Source organism: Micromys minutus, assembly GCF_963924665.1.
Source record: "Micromys minutus genome assembly, chromosome: 33".
Taxonomy (NCBI): Eukaryota; Metazoa; Chordata; class Mammalia; order Rodentia; family Muridae; genus Micromys; species Micromys minutus.
This window is the reverse complement of record NC_137968.1, coordinates 10,119,456-10,137,812: the sequence shown is the minus strand read 5'-3', so window position 1 is coordinate 10,137,812 and position 18,357 is coordinate 10,119,456. Positions and strand designations below refer to the sequence as shown.

At 37.0% G+C, this 18,357-nt stretch overlaps 1 protein-coding gene across 1 annotated transcript in view; it reads right to left on the bottom strand.

The window, feature by feature from the left end:
* Positions 1–18,357, bottom strand: part of PKHD1L1 (PKHD1 like 1) — a gene marked incomplete at its 5' end in the record, with an annotated part of 147,787 nt that overhangs the window by 10,263 nt on the left and 119,167 nt on the right. Inside the window, 6 exons of the mRNA XM_080909342.1 lie at positions 319–660; positions 3,590–3,725; positions 5,345–5,502; positions 8,013–8,180; positions 8,382–8,614; positions 11,692–11,857. Coding sequence (XP_080765468.1) covers positions 319–660; positions 3,590–3,725; positions 5,345–5,502; positions 8,013–8,180; positions 8,382–8,614; positions 11,692–11,857 — 1,203 coding nt within the window. The remainder of the gene's footprint in view (positions 1–318; positions 661–3,589; positions 3,726–5,344; positions 5,503–8,012; positions 8,181–8,381; positions 8,615–11,691; positions 11,858–18,357) is intronic.

Sequence of the window (18,357 nt, the reverse complement as noted above, 5' to 3'; positions counted from 1 at the left end):
GCAACAGAGTTCCACTGACAGCTTTCTCTTCTAATTGGCTATTTCAACTTGTTTTCACCCTTTATCAATCAACTATGAAGTTACTTCCTATTATATCAAGTCCTTTTGTATAATGTATTAATATGCAACTCCTTCATAGTTTCTCAACAAGTGATCATTATAAGCATAGGGAAGTCAAATGATTTGTAGGCTCTTCAGGTCCCAGATATTGGGGCAGTAGAATTTCCTGAGTCCTAGCTAACCAGGCCATGGTAGGTTTATTTATGACTTTTGAGTTGACAATGGCATTTCTTTATCACAAAGTCTGATACCCCATACCTGCGGTAGAATTGCTTAAGAACTGAGTGGGAGCAGCCCCGATCTCAAATTCCATTATCCGTCCTGTGGATCTCTTCCTTCGCAGACTCCCTCCCGTTATTCTGCTGACGCGGATCTTGTCGCTTGGTATCTTTAGGAACAAGGCAAGATTTCTAACCAGATTGTGCGAGCTAAAAAACTCATCTGCTGTCATAGCTGGTAGTTGGAAAGAGACAAAGATGACGGTAGCCGTGTGGACCTCCACAGGTGTAGTGCCTTTCAGCAAAAGGTACAGCATCTGGTAGGTCCTATCAAAGTAGTTTTCACCAGCGACAGTGGAATCCAAGTTAGGAAGAAATTGTTCTACAAAAGGAAAAGGGCCAAAATAACACATTTAAATATATTTCTATTAGCATAAAGGACACACAGGGGTCAATATTTGTTTGAACTACAGAAAGCTCAATTTTATAACTTTCATAACAAAGCATACACATTAAAAACAAAATACTTAGATAAAACTAACTTTTAAAGTTATATAGTCTTTTAAATAATGCCATTAATAGCCATTTTATATAAGATTCATTTCTAAAAAAATTAGCTGTAGTCACAATGTAAATGAGAAAGCAAATTAATTGGAAGCCTAGGGTTTATTCTCTACTCATAGAATATTATTTATACATTCGAAGTTTTAAAGCTATGGGTGAAGGAATTTGATAATTTGAAAGTATAAATTTAATAGCCCCTAATTTATGCAGTGCTAGGTGACAATTCTTTAAGAACATTTATAATGTATTATTTATATTTTTACTGAAGACAGAAGGCACATAATAAAAATGAAGGATCCACTAAAGCATCTCAGAGGAATCTTAAGCCCATGAAGTAGGATCACATGCTAGTTTGTAAAATCTATAATGAATCAAACAAATTCAACTTGGAAATTGGATTTTGTCAAACCGTGGTCATTATATAATTTGTGTGTGTGTGTGTGTGTGTGTGTGTGTGTGTGTGTGTGTGTGTGAGAGAGAGAGAGAGAGAGAGAGAGAGAGAGAGAGAGAGAGAGAGAGAATATTAACATAATTAAGAAGTAACAAATCTCCAACTTTAAGCCACAAAGGCTGACATGCATCATAGTGGTGGGATAAATCATACCGCTCCTGAGTGTACTTCCCTGTGTGAATCTAAAGTATGCGCTTTGTGTTGCAAAGTGGATATGAGCTCGTACTCCTGTTCATGATGCCTAAGCCATCCATGTTAGTTAACTTTTTCACACTATCTCAACAGTGAAGGACATAGAGATCAAGAGAACGGAGCATTTTAGGTAAGCTTCAAATATAGAGAGGCTCGTGACTCAAGGACATCCTTCAATGTGCCAAAGCTGTAAAGAATTCATGCTAAAACAATGCTAACTTGCCACTTTTATTTTTGGCTCCAGAAGTGATTGTATGTGAGGCTGTTGGGTTTGAGCCTCAAAAACAATCTGATAACACATATTCAGTCCTGTTCCTCTCTCTGCAAAGGCACCTGGGCCATTGTTTTCCAGCCCTTTTCCTCCTATATCAAATTCTGCTGTAATAGCTCTTACTTTCCTCACTTGGAATGACACTGCTGCATATCACATTTGTTGCTTTAAAATAGTTACCTCTGTATGAACACTGAGCAGTAAGTACATGCCAGCATTTGTATTTAGATGGTTAGGTTATAAAGAGGCAATGCGGTATAATTATCCAGGGCACGCATTCAAGAACTAGGCAATAGTTTCAAGTCCTTGCTCATCTGTTCTGGCTTTGAGACTGCTATGAAGTGAATTACATATTCCCAAGACTCCTGTGTGGAAGCCTTAATTCACTGTTTGAAGGTATTCGCAAGTGGAGCTCTTTGGAGGAAAATTACGCTTATGTAAGAGTGTGAGGGAAGACTTCATTATGGAATTGGAACCTTTAAGGTAAAGAGGCCAAGGATCTGACTCTCATACAGAATGCAAACACAGCAAGCAAGAAACCTCTGCAGTTTAGGAAAACATTTTCTCACCAGAATCTGACTATTGACTAGCATTGTGAGAAAAAAGAAATGGCCAGCATGGTACCCCCTTTCTTTAATCCCAGTACTTGGGAGGCAAAAGCTAACAGATCTCTTAGATCAACACCAATCTGATCTACAGAGAAAGTTCCAGGACAGCCAGAGCTACACAGAGCAACCATCTCAAAACGAACAAACAAACGTAAACAAAAACAAAAAAAAGAAAGAAACAAACAAAAATAAAAAAATGAAAGAGAGAGGAAGAAATGAAAAAAAGAAAAAGGAAAAAAATTAAATAAAATTAGTAAAGAAATAGTGCTGTTTAGTAAAAGAGGAATGACTTGTGCCGTTTATGTTTATAGGATTTTGTAACACGGGTCTGGAGAGACTAAACCAGTAGTTGGCAAACGGCATCATCTCCCACACATTACTTCACCTACCTGCTTGTCACTTCTGCCAAGTAATGAGGATTTCCATGTAAAGCATCTAGTCCCAGTATCAGACATGGGAGAAGGTCTGGAAATTCTGGCTCTTTTATTAGTAGCAAAAACAAGACCTTGCTTTAGAAATGGCAAAGAATGTTGACCACATACTCATACTTTCCGGTCTAGATTCTATTTTGCTGTTAAAGTTTGTGCAATGGTGAGCCGAGCTCATGGAACACAGAAATAAATGATCTAAGTTCACTCATGGAACACATTGTCAGCATATTTGAATTTTGAATAAAACACCCTAACCCTAGCCCTAACCCTAACCCTAACCCTTAACCTCTCACCCTAACCCCTAAGCCCTAACCCTATCCCTAACTCTAATCCAACCCATTTTGTTCAATAAATGAACAGGAATAATTCTTGGTTTATAAATATCACTATGTAGATAAATGTAACCTTTTCATTTAAATCAAGTCCATTATGTCATATCTAATTAATACTGTTGGTATTATGCTAAGAGTCTTGATAATACTTTTGATATCTAGAATTAATTTAGACATAGACTTCAATAGTGCAGAAATAAAGCAGGGAGTGGGGAATGTAAAATTTCCAAGCAAAATCTCTTCTGCACACAGAATAGTTAAGCCCCATGTACACAGAAGGGAAACTTTGTCAGGTCGTAATAAACATGTTCTCTACAGACTCTCTGATCTTCATGGGCAGGCGAGCAAAGAGTTCCACAAGCAGTGACATTTCAAAGCACTTCATAATAATGTCACAATGATACATTGCAAAGATGCTTACAAGTAACCAAGATATGAACAACGCGTGTGCTGAAGAATTACCTGTGTTCAGATGCCTTTCAAGTTCACAGTGTTTCTTTTGGGCATTCCATGCTGTATTTTTGGGACAGACCAAGGAATTGTTCACATAGACATCCAAACGCTGAAGTGTGGAAAAAAAGATTCCTACTAGAACCGCCTGTTGAAAACAAACATTTGTATGTTCTTATTAGAGTGATATAATAGAATATTTAGAATTTAGTTTCTAAAAATTGTTCTCCAACTATGTACACCTTTTATAAAATACTGAATCTAGTATTTCTGAACTTATGGCAAGTATTGGACCAAGATTAAAAGTATGTTCGCATCTAACCATTCGTGTAGACATAATAAATTAACCAGTAACTAATTAATTCCTGTAGAAGGGTGTAATGTAAGAAAATTTATTAGCAAATCACACACTATGCTGGCAAAAAGACTCTTTGCAAAGATAATAAATTACAAAAGAGACCTTTGAATCAAAATTGAATTTGCAGTGTTGGAAACTATCTCACCAAACGTTGGTAGGAAGACCCATAAAAGTCAGTCGAAAGATGGGAGATTCCCATAGGGTCCTGTAGGTCACTGTAAAAGCTCTGATTCATACAGATGAATGTGGAGATAATGGGAGGCAGAGGAAGGGCCTGACCTGGACTTTGCTAGAGGAGACTTCTAATATTTCCTCTGGCTGATGAGAGCAGACCAGTGCCTGCTAAGAGTAGACACAGGCTGCCCAAATGCCTTCACCTAGGGCAATGATAATGTCGTTTCACTGAAAGGCAGTAAGAGGCCCTCTGACACTGGGTGTTTGAAAATGTGTCCAGATTTCCAGTTGGATTGTATAAGTAGTAATACGGTGTGAGAGGGTAAAACAATAAGGCCCAAGTTAAAGGATGAAAGTGTTATCACCAGCATAGGAAGGAAGGAAGGGTGGGAGGGAGGGAAGGAGGGAAGGAAGGAATGTAGGAAGGAAGGAAGAGGGAGGGAGGAAATGAAGAGGAGAGAAGGAGGGAGGGGGAGGGGGAAGGGAGGGAGGAAAAAAGGGAAGGAAGGAGGGTGAGAAGGAGGGAGGGAGGGAAGGAGGGAGGGGAAAAGGAGGGAAGGAGGGAAGAAGGGAAGAAAGGAGGGAGGGAGGGAGGGAGGGAGGAGGGAGGGAGGGGAGGAAGGAAAAAAGGAACTCTTCCATAGTTCCTCTGCTACCTCTTTACCTGGCCAGAGGTTGTCCTGTACCTAACATTCTAGGACTTTGAAGTCTTATACCTGTGGAAACAGATGTCTGAATTATGGACTCCTCGTAAGCACTATGCTTGTTTCCTGAATAAATGTAATGCTCCCAGCTGAGTTATACTTACAGCCAAGATTTGACATTATCAAGGATATTGAAAATAACATGCCGAGAGCACTGAAATCAGTTGCAAAGGCACATTTCTGGCACGTGTGTGTATAACGGCAATGTGGAAGCATAAGAAAAGCACACCTATAACTTTTAAGTAATACGTGATTTTAGTATAAAATTCAGGCTTGGCAGCTAGTCTTACTATCATAAACATCACTGTCAACTCTCATGTATGAACAGGGATCAGTACGTATTGGGAGGAAGTGTTTGGTACATTCATGCTCTTTCATTCAGAGAAAACATGTCCAGGTTAATACACTAGGGATCTTTTTAAATGAGCTGGAAGGACTAGAACAATGGAGAAGGCTGGAAAGAGAATCGATCGCGAATGGTACGGAACTAACTATGAAAACCGTTAACGCATTATCTTTATCTAGGTTCACCTTATTAAGTTCAACATTAAGCAGCATCACTCGAAGATTCTGAGGACTGGTTCCAGTGAAGTAAACCTCATATGTTTTGTTCAGAGCCACTATGCCATGGAACAGAGATAGTCTTCTTTGACATGCATACCCCGCACACCAGCCATGGTCCTGTGGGCCTACATCCACACAAAATTAAAGTTTATTTTCCTATTTAAAGAATGCTGTCCCCCCCCAAATATGAAGACTCATTATATTGAAAGTAAATTACAAGGGTTGAGACACAAGCTCAGCATATAAATGTATCATTTATCTGTCATCTCTCCAGACTTCTAAGCTGGTTCTCAAAGTTTGGCTAAAATGGAAGGCAGGGAATCAGCTTGCTCCTATTACCTTTACTTTCATACTTATTGGACTTAAAGGGATAACAACATGTTAGCTAGGATTTGTATCATAGATTCACTAATATAATATAGTCAAGATTCACAAGTTTCCTGAGGTTGTTCCTAGAAAATCGGCTAGCACGTATTTATTAAGATGGAGCTTACCAACAAAAAAAATAGACATCTGTATTCCTGAAAATGACCCACCAGTTGGTTTATGTCATTGTTCACTTGTTTATTGGCAAAAGTATAAATTTTACAACACAGTTGAGTTGGGAGAGCTGTAGAGATTGAACCTAATGACTCATGAATGCTAGCTGTTTATTAACTCTTATCATAGGTTTGATTTTGAGGCAGAATTTCACTAAATTATTCAGTTTAGTCTTATACTCACCATTACCAGATGCACAGCGCCTACAGCAAAAGGGTCAGCCAACAGCTTTGTCTGAATAAAGTCTTTATTCTTAGAGTAATAGTAACAGCAAAGTTTTGTCTGATAGTTGTCTAAGCACTACATTAGGAGAGCTAATATAATTAACGAACTAAAATCATCTAAGCATACTCTGAAAAGCTAAGGAATAGCACATGGTTTTCAGGTAAAGTCTAGACTTTTTCAGAATGAGTATAGCATAGCTTTCACAGCAAATTTCTCTGTTTCGTTTCAATAAAAAAAACCATGAGATATGACTGACAAAACTCTCTTGATGTATTTCTTCATTATGTTTGCTGAATTGTCTGACTCACTTAGAAACCTTATTAATATTTATAACTGCATCTCAATCAAATTTTAAATCAATATCTACTTCTAAATGTCCAGGAGAATATAACATCATCCCTTAGCACACAAAATATAAATCCTACTTTAAATATATCTTCATTGTGGGTTTTAAAACAAACATGCAGAAACATCTGTGTGCAAAATATAAAAATATTGTAAAGTCAAAATGCCATATAACAAAAAGAAATAAAATTTTAATGGTAAGATTTAAAGGGAATTTTACTGATATTCACTAATTTTTAGTGTGAGTAATTTTCTCAAAACCTACATGATTTTCATAGCATATTCATTATTTTTTCACAAGTATTATATACTTAACACTTTCAAAAATTAATCAACACTTAAATTTAATCTCACATATAAGAAAAATGATGGATCACGGTGAGAAGTAGAAAATATGTACTTCCTTTCAGAAGAGGTAAATGTAAAAATTAATATAACAAATCTCTCCATCCCCAAGTCAGAGCAGTTTGAAAACTTCTTTTCTACTTAATCATTATTCACCAACTTTCTCTGTAATTACTCCCGTAACGTCTGCTTTGAAAATGAAAAGGTAATATTTCACATTGATCGCTGGCTCCAGAATTTGAGTGGGGCGAGCCAGAAAATCGTGAACCTTTCAAATCTCTCGAATTTAGTACCTTTGGGTTCTTTGATAGATTTTTCAAAAATGGATTTTGTAAGAGAATGGTCACTAAGTTGACTTCTACATGGTTTTTGACACCATGTTACTTCACAGCCAAGGCATGGAAATCTGTGTGGTCCAGGTTCTGTGCCTTTTCAGTGCTAGGCTTGATGAGAAGCTAACATTTGAGCCCCAACACTGTTTGCGGTGTACAATGAATCCCTGTGCTATGCTTTTGATACCTTTTAGAAATTAGTCTTACTAATTAAAATAGTCTTCATCTCCAAAGTCTATCTGTATTTCTTTCTTCCCATTTCCACTTCTGTTATCTAGGGCCAGAATGAGAGAAGCCCAGACACAGGACTGTCACAAATTATTCTCAAACTTCAAAGTCATAAGCTCTATGTTTATATGAACAAAAGCTATTAGCTGCAAAGTATACCTAAAGATCCACAGAATAATGATGAGAAGCCCACAATGCCCTTCTTACATATTCTGATTAACATACTATCAAGCTTTCTTTTAATTTATATGAGGCAAAGTATGTTTTTGAAGATGTTTAGGCCAATCTCTTTTTTTCAAAATATTTATGCATTCTTTTCAACAAAAGTGTGACAATCATTACAGGAACAATGTTCCTCCTCCTTTTCCTTTTCTCTGTCTCATTGTGTTTTCTTCGTCTTCTTTCAAATATCCAATATGAAATAAATGTCTTACCCTTCTTGGAAGAAGACCTGCTACAGAGTCAAATTTCACCATTGCACATAGATAATTCTCACGTGGAAAGCAATAAGTCTTTATATTTGCTGGATTTGTATGTAAATAGTTGTTCACATATCCCTATTCATTGAATATTCAGTCAATTCTTTGAATAACGCAGCTCTATTTATACGGGACACTTACCATTAATGAGATCAACATAGCCATCGCTCATGATGGCCACTGGGGAAAGTCTTCGTGTCTCTGTGTCCGAATCCAGGCTTTCTATTACAATCATTGCATATTCCATCCCAGAACACTGATAGCTCTGCCACTCTGGGATGTGCTTACAGGTGGCGTCTCTAATAATCCCTAGAAATACAGATAGTAATATTTTAGAAATGATAGAAAATCTCCGCATAATTTCTTTTGATTGTCTTTATCTTCTATAGAAGATCAGTTAACGCAACCTACACGTTGTTAGACATTCAATTCTTGGAGAGAGAAAAAAAAAAAACCCTTCATTTTGTTTCATAAACTTGAGGTGTACGCATGACGTAAGACCCACCATACCTTTGTGAGGTGCTTTCTCGGTGACAGGAATCCTACTGCCGTTTGAGAACGTGAGCATGGCCTTGGGGATTCTGTAGTCCCCGATTCCCAGTTGGCTGTTACCATCCCACTCGTAATCGGCTTGCGGGATCACTGACCCAGAACTCCCCAGAAAGGAACCATCCAGGTCTCTGAGAAAAGACTTCCTCTTGGCATCACAAACCATGTCCACACAATCGGACGGGTTCACCTTACTGGGGAGAAAAGACACAATGAATGGCTGAGGTCACCGATTAAGTCTCATTTCTGAAAGAATTTCCGGTAGAACAAAGGAGCCTGTGCAATTAGTATTGCAATGAAGAATGGTTTTTTTTCATGGTGTTTATTTGAGCCATTAGTATGGACTTATTAACATTTCAAAATGACAAGTCCTACATGTGGGATATATACATAGAACTTCATGCTGTTGTTCCATATTTTGTATAATTATAGATTTGATTTTGCATAGCGCTCACACTATGCTCACATTTCTCTAGTCAGCAGATGGACGTCTATTCTGTTGTAACAAGATGGAAATCTCTATCATGACCAGGTAGTCTTTGTGAATTTTCTCACAAATGGGAAATTATTACTTACTATAAAACAATGTGAGTATTTAATAATAGCTGCCTATTTCCCCCTCTTACCTGTTATCTGAGACTCTTGACTACTTGAAGGCTGCCATATATTCTTAGAGATTCTTGCTATGCACACACAGATAAACTTCTGCTCTATACTGGTAACCATTCTTTAGGTAACTCTAAGGTGATGATCAATATAATTCAACCCAAATGATATATTGGTTTCATTTTTAATTACCTGCAGTGGTGATTGATTGTCCTCAGATATAATAAAGAAAGACTGGTAAATGTGCAATGTATCACAAATTCAGATCATATACTGTGCATTTGGAGTTGCTATGATGTACACAATAAAGTTCTAGCAAAAATATATAGTAGTGGAAAGCTGGGGTCGGTTATGTGAAACCCAGTATATCTCTGACATTTTTGTGATGGGACAAATACTATCAATTGTCTCTATAGTACAAACTCAAGAGAAATTCAATAAATATTTTAGTACTTCATATGCTCTTTATAGTCAAGTGTGTGTAATGTAAAGCAAATCTGTAAGGAAGGTGGTCAGGAACCCTCAAACTGTGTGCTCTCTTCATTCAGGTTCCCGAGATCCTTAAAATGTAGATAATGTTGTGTGTGAATTATGGAAGAATACCTCCCAGCACAGAGGGAGAGAAGGAGCGTAGAGCTTGCCTGACTGTGCTCTTCAGATAAGCTTCCTTCTGAACTTAAGAAATATCTTAGAGAGTGAATTTCAGAAAGGATAGAGATAGGCAGCCCCAGGAGGTAGGAGGTAGGAGGTTGGAGGACCCTCCAGAATGCACCAGAGACCTCAGAAGTGAAAGAACCTCAGGACTAAAATGGGGGGAACCTAGATGACATGGCCTACAGTGGGGAGAGGGCACCTGTAGAACCCACCTCCAGCAGAAAGACAGGGCATCAAGTGAGGGATGGTGTTGCTATCCCACAGTCTAAACTCTGACCCATGGATTTCATGGATAGAAATGGAGAAGAGCCTGAGGAAACAAAGGCTCAGGAACAGGCTCAAAAGGGGATCCAGCTCAAGGGAAGGCCCTTAGGCCTGACACTATTACTGTGGCTATGGACCTATCATGGCTGCCCGGTGAAAGACCCAACAAGCATCTGAAAGAGTCAGATGCAGATATTTACACCCAACCAATCAACAGAAGCTGCTGACCCCTGTGGTTGAATTGGGGAAAAGCTAGAAGATACTGAGGAGGAGGCTGACCCTGTAAGAGAGCCAGCAGTCTCAATTAACCTGGACCCCCAAGATCTTTCAGACAGTGTGTCACCAACCAGGCAGCTCAAACCAGCTATTATGAGGCTCACAACATATATACCACAGAGGAATCTCCAGCTGGGGTTCAGTCAGAGAAGATGCACCAAATCCTCAAGGGACTGGAGGGCCCAGGGGGTTTAGAGGTCTGGCAGGGTGGGTGGGATGGGGACATCCTTGTGGTGACAGGAGGGAGGGGAAGAAGTATGGGATGTGGAAAAGTAGAAGGATGGACCAGTAAGGGAATAAAATCTTGAGTGTAAAAGTAAAAGAAATGAAAAGAACAGAAAGCGAATTGCATAGCAGAGATGTTGCTATCTCAAGGTGGCTTTTCAAAATTAGTCAATTACTGTCCCTTTATTATAAGAGTAGTAATAACAATTTATAATGCAGGAATTTTTGTAATTACAACTGTGAAACAGAGCATCCATGTCTGTTATTGACCAACACTGAGAACTTTTGAAGACTGAGTGTACTGTTTGGCAAGGAAGAACTGGAGAATACCAGTATCCACCAGAAATAAAACTAAAAGGAACGGTAACTGAAATCACAAGCCAATCTTCATGACATAGACATTAAAATTATACATGAATTCTGAAGACTTCAATGCCCACTATATAAACAAATAATAATTGTTTAACAAAATGGCTCTGATGAATAGAACTACTAAAATAGATAATGTTTAAATAAGCAAATGTGCTGTCATAAACATCAAATCATATGAAGTTAAGCTATTTATGAAACACTATTTCTCTAGAAGGATACCTATGGAGTTATAGAACATTGTTCTTTACAAACTGGCCACAGAATTCTGACAGATTTTTTTCTTGAATATTGTCTTACACTTAAATTCCTGTTCTATATGTCATAAAACAATATAAAAAACTGACTAGATTACTCTGTAACCCAAAATCTATGGCATCATTTTCTGGAAATGTCTTGATACTAATTGACCAGAAATGTTCTCAGGTCCAAATGTCTATATAATTACAGTCTTTGCAGTTAGAATAACTGATGTGTAGTTCTCAAGCACATCTTTAGAGTGACCATGATAGGCTATTTAGAAAATAACAGGTAACAAAACTTAACCAAAAGAAATGATACAGCAATATCTCTTACATCTTTATGGTGACTGGTGTACAAACATGGAAAGCAGGTGAAGCCCGAATCCCTGAATTTTGCCTTTAGTCAATATGTCACTGATGATGCATGAAAAATATGGTAGGAACACATGAAGTACGGCTCAGTGTTTCAAACAACTGAGGATGTGAAAATTTAAATTCAAGTCTCAACGGTCATGAATCCTACTTCCTTCTAGATTGCAGCAGTTATTTTAATGTAGTAACCCTTCCTCAGATTTTTAATAAGGAACATATAGCACAAGGATAATAAAGAAAATCGTGAGCTTTCATAATGATACCTTATGTCAGGTCTATGAATAAACACTTTGGATTGTTCAGTAGTGTCAACCAGTTGCACAGTCTTCACATGGATTGGATGCTGTAAATCTTCATTTAAAGGATTAGTAATGAATATCACATTAGTTTCTCCTGAACAAACATCTTTAAATCCAACAAATGTTGAACCTAAAACATAAATAATAGAAAAATAATGATCTCTCTTTGAAGAAAGATTTAAGGCTAGTATTATTTGATTCAACACATGGGGTTCTAGGTTGGTATGGCAAAAGCACCTCCCATTATTTATGGTAGGAGATTGTAACTCAGTATCTGGTAATTGTCTCCTACATTTTCTCTCAATTTGGCTGTGACACTTTGCTTAAATAATAGGACAGGCAATATTAATTGCTGAACAAGAACACATGTATAGAATGATTTCATATTAGGGGCTAGCAATCTTGAGGCTTCTGGGAATGTCATAGCTTTCAATGGGTAAGTAAGCATAGAACAGATGTGGCTCAATCATTCCCATTACCGTAGCTGGTGTCCAGCAATAGTAAATAGGCATTGAATTCTATAGAAAGAAGTAAGGCCATTTCTACCTAACCAGTGTGCATATATCCTATAAACTAGTAGATGCTCAATAAAAAAGCCCAGGGGACAATAGCTAAAGAATGACTTGGCTTGACAAAATCCTGCTTGCAAATTCACTGATTTTTGAACTAATATATTGCTTAAAACTCTAATTTTGTAGGATGACATTTCTATACAAAAAGAACTAACTGATGCATTTGATGCAGAAGAAACTAATAGGTTTTTTTTTTTGGCCTCTTTATTTATTCTATGTGCCCTGTGGGTTATATAAAAGATATGTAAAAAGTCATACTTAAGATCTAATAACTCAAAGGCCATTTCCAAAATCCTTAAATAAGTTTTCCTACTACCCTTACAAAATATATTTTGTCTTAAGAATTTTTTTGCATAAATAATAACATAGATGTGTAGAAATAAGATGCAATGCAGATGCTGTATGTGTCCTGTCTAGATCTTTACTAAGCCGATAAGCTCTATTCTACCTCCTCCTGTAAGTATGTACTGTGAACCATTCATCGCAATACGGTTTTTAAAGATTTTCTCATGAACACATATGGGCTCCTTTGCCTTAAAAGTTAGATACTTCTCATTGCTACTGATACTGATGTAGCCAGTCCCAACCAAAAAGAGATAGGAAAAGCCCTTAGGAGAATATAGGGTGAAATTTAGCCTGAACAATCATGTGGAAAATGGACTAGGGACATATTCCTCCATAGTTCCTTCCTCTCTCCCAGTATTTCTTCTTTATGTCCTTTTTCCCCAAAGCACATTTTCAGCACATCACTTTGCAGAATTCTACTTCTCATTCTACTTCTAAACAGCCGACAGAGGAAGTGGCCTTGAGATATGGTGCAATAAACTAATACATCCAGATGACTCCAGTGGTTGGGGGAGTAGTGGTTATCTCTAATACATTGTTATAGTGAACGAGGGGAGAAGTAAATATTAGACAGGCTTATGGGAAGTGCTAAGTGACTTCACTGGTTGTTTAAGAGCCTAGGGGAAACAAAAAGAACCTTTTGCAAATTATGCGAATAAATATGGAATCACTGTTAGTGTTTTTCTTTTGTTCTAGAAGAAATATTAAATATCATTCTTCAGTATGTAAAAACTAGAGGTCTAGCTCTCCCTTCTGGTCTGAACCTCCACTTGGACTGCTGAGGATCACATACCCACACCCACCCCTAGCCCTGCCTTATTTCCAGGAGGACCAGCTAAAACTCCCACAATAACTGGGACCCTACAAAGCCCAGTAGACATGGCTTCTGTCCCACCTTGTCAGAGCCCCGTCTCCCTTCCAGTCTACACTTCCAACTGAACTCACTTCAGATAGCCATGCTGCCCCTCTACCCCAGAGCCCTGCATGTCTTTTAGGAGGCCTGCTCTAATCAGGGACACTGTAGGCCTGCTTAAACTAGAGACTGCCTCTCAGGAGGAGAACTGATACCTGGGACACACAACTCTACCAACTTCCTGGGAGGCCAGCTAACACCAGACATGACCAGATGGCAAAAGGCAAGCACAAGAATATAATCAACAGAAGCCAACTTAATGTAACACCATCATAACCAGCTCTTCTACGTCAGAAAGCCCTGGACATCCTAACACACCTGAAGAGCAAGATTATGACCTTAAATCCAATGTCATGAAGATGATAGAGGCCTTTAAAGAGGATATAAATTATTTCCTTAAAGAAATACAGAAAAGTGCAGTCAAATAGGTAGAAGCCCTTAAATAAGAAACAAATAAATACCTAAAAAATATAAAAAATTACAATCAAATGGGTAAAGGAAATGAGCAGAACTGTCCAAGACCTAGAAATAGAAACAGAAGCAATAAAGAAAACACTGTGTAAACCCTGAAGAAAACCTAGAAAATAGAACAGGAACTACAGACACAAGCATCATCAACAGAATACAAAGGTGTAGAAGACACCATAGAATGAATTGATAGTGGTAAAAAAAAATGCCAGGTATAAAATATTCATAACCCAAAACATGTAGGAAATTTGCAACACAATGAAAAGACCAAACATAAGAATAATAGGAATAGAAAAGAGTGAAGATTCTCAGTTCAAATGGTCAGAAAACATCTTCAGCAAAATCTTAGAAGAAAATTTTCCTAACCTAAAGAAATAGATGTCCATAAAAAAAAAACCAAGAAGACTATAGAACATCAAATAGATTGGAGCAGAAAATAAAATTTTCCTGTCACATGATAATCAAAACAGAACAAAGAAAGAATATTAAAAGCTGCAGTGGGAAAAGGTCAAGTAACATATAAAGGCACAACTATCAGAATTATACCAGACTTCCCAATGGAGACTCTAAAAGCCAAAAGATCCTGAGAAGATGTCTTGCAGACCCTAAGATAGCTCAGATGCCAGCCCAGACTATTATAACTAGCAAAATTCTCAATAACTATAGATAAAGAAACCAAGATATTCCATAAAAAATTAAAACAATAGGTGTCCACTAATTCAGCCCTCTGGAGAATACTAGAAAGAAACCCTCAAAACAAGGAGAGTAACTACACCCAAGGAAGCACAAGAAATTAATCATCTCACAACAAACCCAAAAGAAACAAATAAATACCTAAAAAAATATTAAAAAATTACAATCAAATGGGTAAAGGAAATGAACAAAACTGTCACAGACCTAGAAATAGAAATAGAAGCAATAAAGAAAACACTGAGTAAACCCTGAAGAAAACCTAGAAAAAAGAACAGGAACTACAAACACAAGCATCATCAACAGAATACAAAGATGTAGAAGATACCATAGAATCAATTGATAGTGGTCAAAAAAATGTCAAGTATAAAATATTCATAACCCAAAACATGTAAGAAAAAAGAATGTCAGACCAATTTCCCTTATACATGTAGATGCAAAACTACTCAATAAAGTTCTCATAAACTGAACAAGCATTCACCATAATCAAACAGAATTCATCCCAGGGATGGAGGAATGGTTCCATTTACAGAAATTCATCAATATAATCCACTATATAAACAAACTCAAAGAGAAAAACTGCATGCACACCTCATTAGATGCTGAAAAGGCATTTAATAAAATTCAACACACCTTAGTGTTAAAAGTCTTGAGAAGATCAGGAATTCAAGGCTCATACCTAACAAACCAGTAGCCAACATCAAACTAAGTGGAGAGAAACTTGAAGCAATCCCACCGAAATCAGGGACTAGACAAGGCTGCTGACTCTCTCCCTACCTATTCAGTATAGTACTTGAAGTTCTAGGAGGAGCAATTAGACAACAAAAGGAGGTCAAAAGAATACAAATTAGGAAGAAGTAAAAATATCACTATTTGTAGATGATATGTACTTAAGTGGCCCACAAAATTCCAACAGAGAACTCCTAAAACTGATATACAAATGCAAGGACACCCCAAATTCATAAAAGAAACTTTATTAAAGCTCAAAACTGACACTGAAACTTATACAATAATAGTGGGAGATTTCAACACCCAACACTTACCAAAGAACAGGTCATTGAAACAGAAATTAATCAGAGAAAAAATGAAATTAACAGAGGTTATAAATCAAATGAATTTAACAGATATCTACAGAACTTTTCACCCTAGCACATCATGGTACCTTCTCCAAAACTGACCATATAACTGGTCATAAAACAAGCTTCAACAGATACAACAAGACTAAAGTAACCCCTTGCATCCTATCAGATCTTCACTGACTAACGCTAGATTTTCATAACAACAGAAACAACAGAAAGCCCACATACTCATTGAAACTGAACAACTCTCTACTCAATAACTTGGTCACCAAAGAAATACAGAAGGAATTCAATGAAAATGAAGGCACAACATGCCAAACTTATGGGACACAATTAAAACAGTGTTAGCATGAATGTTTATAGGACTAAGTGCCTTTATAAAGAAATTGGACACATCTCATGTTAGCAACTTAAAAACACACCTGAAAACTCTGGAAGAAAACGAAACAAACACATCAAAGAGGAGTAGAAGAAGTCAGAAAATAGTTAAACTCAGGGCTAATAAACAACCTCAGCAAAGGGGCTGGACATAAAATTAACTCAAACAAATCAGTACCATTCCTTTACACAAGTGATAAACAGGCTCTAAGTCCCTCCAAAAAAATAAAAAAATTAGGAGATCCTACACCAACAACTTAATAGCACATCTGAAAGCCTTAGCACAAAAAGAAGCAAATATATCTAAGAGGAGTAGACCATAAGAAATAATCAAATTTGGGGCTGAAAGAAACCAAGTAGAAACAAAGAGAACTATACAAAGAATCAGCAAAACCAGGATGTGATAGAGAAATCACTAGCTAGATTAACTAGAAGGCATAGAGACAATATTCAAATTAATAGTCAGAAATGAAAAGGAATACATAACAACAGAAACTGAAGAAATTTAAAAAAATCATCAGATCCCACTACAAAAGCTCATATTCAACAAAACTTAAAAATCTAGACAAAATGAATTGTTTTTAAACAGATACAAGCCACTAAAGTTAAATCAGAATCAGGTAAGTCATCTAAACAGTTCCCAAACTCCTAAAGAAATAGAAGCAGTCATTAAAAGTCTCCCAACCAAAAAAAAAAAAAAAAAAAAAAAATCAGACCTTCAAAGAAGACCTAATACCAATACTCTAAACTATTCCTCAAAAAAGGAAGGAATTCTACCTAATTAATTTGTTCTGTGAAACCACAGTTATGTTATACCGAAACCACACAAAGACCAAACAAGAAAAGAGAATGTCAGACCAATTTCCCTTATAAATAGAGATGCAAAACTTCTCAATAAAGTTCTCATAAACTGAACAAGCATTCACCATGATCAAACAGGATTCATCCCAGGGATGGAGGAATGGTTCCATTTACAGAAATCCATCAATATAATCCACTATATAAACAAACTCAAAGAGAAAAACTACATGCACACCTCATTAGATGCTGCAAAGGCATTTGATAAAATTCAACACCCCTTAATGTTAAAAGTCTTGGGAAGATCAGGAATTCAAGGCTCATAACTAACAAACCAGTAGCCAACATCAAACTAAGTGGAGAAAAACTTGAAGCAATCCCACTGAAATCAGACAAAGCTGCCGACTCTCTCCCTACCTATTCAATATAGTACTTGAAGTTCTAGGAAGAGCAATTAGACAACAAAAGGAGGTCAAAAGAATACAAATTAGAAAGGAAAATGTAAAAATATCATTATTTGAAGATTATATGTACTTAAGTCACCCAAAAAATTCCAACAGAGAACTCCTAAAACTGATATATAGCTTTAGCAAATTAACTAGATGTAAAATTAATTCAAACAAATCAGTAGCCTTACTCTACTTAAAGGATAAACAGGCTGATAAAGAAATTAGGAAAATGACACCCATTACAATACTCACAAATAATATAAAATATCTTGGTGTGACTAACCAAGCAAGGGAAAGATCTGTGTGATATGAACTTTAAACCTCTGAAGAAAGAAATCGAAGAAGACCTTAGAAGATAGAAAGACCTTCAATGCTCATGGTTTGTCAGGATTAATATAGTAAAAATAGCCATCTTGCCAAAAGCAATCTACAGATTGAAATTCCAATTCAATAATTCATAGAGTTAGAAAGAGTAATTTGCAAATTTATTCAAAAATTTCTTTCTGTAAGACACTGCCAAGAAAACAAAATGACAGCCAACAGATCAGGAAAGAGTCTTTACCAGTCCTACATCTGATAGAGGTCTAATATCCAAAGAACTCAAGAAGTTAGACTCCAGAGAATCAAATAATCCTATTAAAAAATGGGTACGGAGCTAAACAAAGAATTCACAACTGGGGAATACCAAATGGCAGAAAAGCACCTAAAGAAATGTTCAACATCCCCAGTCTTTGGGAAATGAAAATCAAAACAACTCTGAGATTCCACCTCATACCAGTCAGAACAACTAAGATCAAAATCTCAGATGACAGCAGATGCTGGCGAGGATGTGGAGAAAGAGGAACTCTCCTCCACTGTTGGTGGGGTTGTAAACTGGTACAACCACTCTGGAAATCAGTCTGGCCGTTCCTCAGAAAATTGGACACAGTACTACCTGA